This window comes from Arachis ipaensis, chromosome B4 (genome assembly GCF_059453495.1).
Source record: "Arachis ipaensis isolate K30076 ecotype BB chromosome B4, ASM5945349v1, whole genome shotgun sequence".
Lineage (NCBI taxonomy): Eukaryota > Viridiplantae > Streptophyta > Magnoliopsida > Fabales > Fabaceae > Arachis > Arachis ipaensis.
In genome coordinates, this window is record NC_142439.1 from 88,703,009 (window position 1) to 88,708,202 (window position 5,194).

The 5,194-nt window shown below is 39.1% G+C and overlaps 1 protein-coding gene and 1 non-coding gene across 2 annotated transcripts; one reads left to right on the plus strand and one right to left on the minus strand.

The window, feature by feature from the left end:
- The first annotated feature begins 331 nt into the window (after positions 1 to 331).
- LOC148568287 (uncharacterized) lies at positions 332 to 1,528 on the plus strand. Its single transcript, XM_088484674.1, has one exon. It carries the CDS (start codon positions 332 to 334, stop codon positions 1,526 to 1,528), a length of 1,197 nt encoding a protein of 398 aa, XP_088340800.1.
- On the minus strand, positions 896 to 1,001 carry LOC148568288 (small nucleolar RNA R71). The gene has a single exon (XR_015881920.1). It is a non-coding gene; the product is annotated as a small nucleolar RNA R71 (small nucleolar RNA).
- Positions 1,529 to 5,194: the final 3,666 nt, after the last annotated feature.

A 5,194-nucleotide genomic window follows, 5' to 3' on the forward strand; every position in this document is an offset into this window, starting at 1 on the left:
GGTGCGCTTGCCAAAGAATGGATTAATTTTATATTGGGAGTGAATTCCAGTTATCAAGGTTTATGGCGCCATTGCCGGGATTGGTTTGAATTTGACAATGACTGAATTGATGGGTAGCTAGATTAAGCAATTTTATTTACTTTGCTAATTCCTTTAATTTCAGTTTCTTATTTTCTTCTTTTCCATTTGATTTTCTAGTTGTTCATTGTGTATATTTCCATTTTACATACTAATCCACTAACTGTTTGATTAATTGCACCAATCAAACTAACGATAATTCTTAACAAGAGTGATTTCTTCACTTGTCTTCTGCTTGCTGTTTGTTGAATGTATGACAGGTAGAAGAGGAGAAACTTTATCCTCTTTTGATAGTGAACCTAAGAGGACCTTCCTTAGACTAAGGAGGGAAGTAAGAGGCAAAGGAATAGTTGGAGAGGAAGTAGTGGAGGAAGATCTAGATGTTGCTATGGAGGAAGAAGTGCATAACCATGTTGGGGAAGATGCTGGCAATCATGTTGGGCAAGAGAGGAGAGTTCTAGGCTCTTACATCAACCCAAACCCAAGAAACTATGGAAGTAGCATCCTAAAACCAACAATTCATGCTAACAACTTTGAGTTAAAGCCTCAACTCATCACACTTGTTCAAAACAATTGTTCATTCGGAGGTAGTGCCCAAGAAGACCCCAACCAACATCTAACCACATTTGTGAGAATATGTGACACAGTGAAGTGCAATGGTGTCTATCTTGATGTCTATAAACTGCTTTTGTTCCCTTTTTCTCTTAGAGATAAGGCATCAAAGTGGTTGGAATCATTTCCTAAGGAGAGCTTGACAACTTGGGAGGATGTTATGAACAAATTCTTAGCAAGATTCTACCCTCCACAAAGAGTCCATAGATTGAAAACTGAGGTGCAAACCTTTAGACAACAAGATGGTGAAACTCTTTATGAGGCATGGGAGAGATTCAAGGAGTTGACAAGAAAATGCCCTCCAGACATGTTCAATGAATGGGTGCAACTGCACATCTTCTATGAGGGGCTATCATATGAGTCAACGAAGGCCCTAGATCACTCTTCTGGAGGCTCTCTCAACAAGAAAAAGACAATTGAAGAGGCCATAGACGTCATAAAAATTGTTGCCAACAATGAGTGTTTCTATGCCCCTGATAGAACTCAAAGAAGAGGAGTGATAGAGCTCAATTCCATGGATGCTCTGCTGGCTCAAAACAAGGTGATCACAGCTCAATTAGCGGCCTTAACCAAGCAGATGGAGAAGAACCAAGTATCAGCTGTTCAAGCTCAAGCACCTCCACAAGAAGAGGATACTCCAGAAGTTAAATGTGAATGGAAGCAAGCCAACTATGTGAATAATTCTTCCAGACCACCATATGATCCCAATGCCAAATCATACAACCCAGGTTGGAAGAACCACCTAAAATTTGGGTGGAGAAACCAACAGAACCACAACCAAGATCACAAACCATACCACTCTAACCAATACAATAACCACAATCCTAACCATCAATAAAGCAACAATAGACCATACCACAACATACAAAATGAACCCTACCACTCCAACCAACAACCATACAACAACCACCCTCAAGATACATCATCCTTAAACCTAAAACCATGTGATATCAGTAATAATTTTGCAAGATTGGAGGCTGCTATGGCACAATTGACAGGGACCATTGCCACTGTTGCAGAGAGACAAGTGCAAGCTGAAAAGAAGATGGATGCAATCTGGTGCACAAAATTGTGATCGTTCATTCCTTGGTAACGGTGCTAAAAACTTAATACGCACGTTCATAATCTTAATTCTTTGTCACAATTTCGCACAACTAACCAGCAAGTGCACTGGGTCATCCAAGTAATAAACCTTACATGAGTAAGGGTTGATCCCACAGAGATTGTCGGCTTGAAGCAAGCTATGGTCACCTTGTAAATCTCAGTCAGGCGGAGTCAAATGGTTATAGAGTTTTAATAATTAAAAGATAAATAAAACGTAAAATAAAGATAGAGATACTTATGTAATTCATTGGTGAGAATTTCAGATAAGCGTATCGAGATACTTTTATTCCTTCTGAACCTCTGCTTTCCTACTGCTTTTATCCAATCCTTTATACTCCTTTCCATGGCAAGCTTTATGTTGGGCATCACCATTGTCAATGGCTACATCCCATCCTCTCAGTGAAAATGGTCCAAATACGCTGTCACTGCACAGCTAATCATCTGTCGGTTCTCGATCCTGCTGGAATAGGATTCATTAATCCTTTTGCGTCTGTCACTACGCCTAGCACTCACGAGTTTGAAGCTTGCCACAGCCATCCCTTCCTAGATCCTACTTGGAATACCACAGACAAGGTTTAGACTTTTCGGATCTCAAGAATGGCCGCCAATAATTCTAGCCTATACCACGAAGACTCTGATCGTAGATCAGGAGGATAAGAGATATGCATTCAAGCTTGCTTTCATGTAGAACGGAAGTGCTTGTCAGGCACGCGTTCATAGGTGAGAATGGTGATGAGCGTCACATAATCATCACATTCATCATGTTCTTGTGTGCGAAGGAATATCTTAGAGAAGAAATAGGTTTGAGTTGAATAGAAAAATAATAGTACTTTGCATTAATTCATGAGGAACAGCAGAGCTCCACACATTAATCTATGGTGTGTAGAAACTCTACCGTTGAAAGTACATAAGTGATGAAGGTCCAGGCATGGCTGAATGGCCAGCCTCCAAGATCTAAGAACTAAACGTCTAGAGATGATCCAAAGATGATCAAAAGATGTAAATACAATAGTAAAAAGTCCTATTTATACTAAACTAGTTACTAAGGTTTATAGAGATAAGTAAATGATGCAGAAATCTACTTCCGGACCCACTTGGTGTGTGCTTGGGCTGAGCATTGAAGCTTTCACATGTAGAGGTATTCCTTGGAGTTGAACGCCAGTTTGTAACTTGTTTCTGGCGTTTAACTCTACTTTGCAACTTGTTTCTGGCGTTTAACGCCAGAATAGGGCAGAAATCTGGCGTTGAACCCCAGTTTGCATCATCTAAACTTAGGCAAAGCATGGACTATTATATATTTCTGGAAAGCCCTGGATGTCTACTTTCGAACGCAATTGAGAGCGCGCCATTTGGACTCTTGTAGCTCCAGAAAATCCACTTTGAGTGCAGAGAGATCAGAATCCAACAGCATCTGCAGTCCTTCTTTAGCCTCTGAATCTGATTTTTGCTCAAGTCCCTCAATTTCAGCCAGAAATTACCTGAAATCACAGAAAAACACACAAACTCATAGTAAATTCCAGAAATGTGACTTTTATTTAAAAATTAATAAAAATATACTAAAAACTAACTAAATCATACTAAAAACTATGTAAAAACAATGCCAAAAAGCGTATAAATTATCCACTCATCACAACACCAAACTTAAATTGTTGCTTGTCCCCAAGCAACTAAAAATCAAATAGGATAAAAAGAAGAGAATATACTATAAATTCCAAAATATCAATGAAACTTAGCTCCAATCAGATGAGCGGGACTAGTAGCTTTTTGCCTCTTGAATAGTTTTGGCATCTCACTTTATCCATTGAAGTTCAGAATGATTGGCATCTATAGGAACTTAGAATTTAGATAGTGTTATTGATTCTCCTAGTTCAGTATGTTGATTCTTGAACACAACTACTTTATGAGTCTTGGCCGTGGCCCTAAGCACTTTATTTTCCAGTATTACCACCGGATACATAAATGCCACAGACACATAATTGGGTGAACCTTTTCAGATTGTGACTCAGCTTTGCTAGAGTCCCCAATTAGAGGTTTCCAGGGTTCTTAAGCACACTCTATTTTTGCTTTGGGCCTCGACTTTAACCGCTCAGTCTCAAGTTTTCACTTGACACCTTCACGCCACAAGCACATGATTAGGGACAACTTGGTCTAGCTGCTTAGGCCAGGATTTTATTCCTTTAGGTCCTCCTATCCACTGATGCTCAAAGCCTTGGATCCTTGTTACCCTTGCCTTTTGGTTTTAAGGGCTATTGGCTTTTTGCTCTTGCCTTTTGGTTTAAAGAGCTTTTGGCTTTTTCTGCTTGCTTTTTCTTATTCTTTCTCTTTTTTTTTCGCCATTTTTCTTTTCTTTTTTTTTCTTTCGCAAGCTTTTGTATTCACTGCTTTTTCTTGCTTCAAGAATCAACTTTATGATTCTTCAGATTATCAATAACATTTCTCCTTTTCATCATTCTTTCAAGAGCCAACATATTTAATATTCATAAACAACAATATCAAAAGTCATATGCAGTGTTCAAGCATTCATTCAGAAAACAAAAAGTATTGTCACCACATCAAAATAATTAAACTAATTTCAAGGATGAATTCGAAATTCATGTACTTCTTGTTCTTTTGTAATTAAAGCATTTTTCATTTTAAGAAAGGTGATGGATTCATAGGACATTCATAGCTTTAAGACATAGACACTAGACACTAATGATCATGTAATAAGACACAAACATAAACATAAAGCATAGTAAACAAAAAATAGGTAAATAAGAACAAGGAGATTAAGGAACGGGTCCACCTTAGTGAGGGTGGCGTCTTCCTCTTCTTGAAGAACCAATGGTGCTCTTGATCTCTTCTATGTCTCTTCCTTGCCTTTGTTGCTCCTCCCTCATCGCTCTTTGATCTTCTCTAATCTCATGAAGAATGATGGAGTGCTCTTGGTATTCCATCCTTAGTTGTCCCATGTTGGAAGTTAATTATCCTAGGGAGGTGTTAATTTGCTCCCAATAGTTCTGTGGAGGGAAGTGCATCCCTTGAGGCATCTCAGAGATTTCATGGTGAGGAATTTCCTCATGCTCTTGTTGAGGTCCATGATCTCTTATTTGCTCCATCCTTTTCTTAGTGATGGACTTGTCCTCTTCAATGAGGATGTCTCCCTCTATGTCAATTCCAGCCGAATTACAAAGGTGGCAAATGAGGTGAGGAAAGGCTAATCTTGCCAAAGTGGATGACTTGTCAGCCACCTTGTAGAGTTCTTGAGGTATAATCTCATGAACTTCCACTTCCTCCCCAATCATGATACTATGGATCATGATGGCCCGGTCTATAGTAACTTCAGACCGGTTGCTAGTAGGAATAATTGAGTGTTGAATGAACTCCAACCATCTTCTAGCTACAGGCTTAAGGTCCGGTC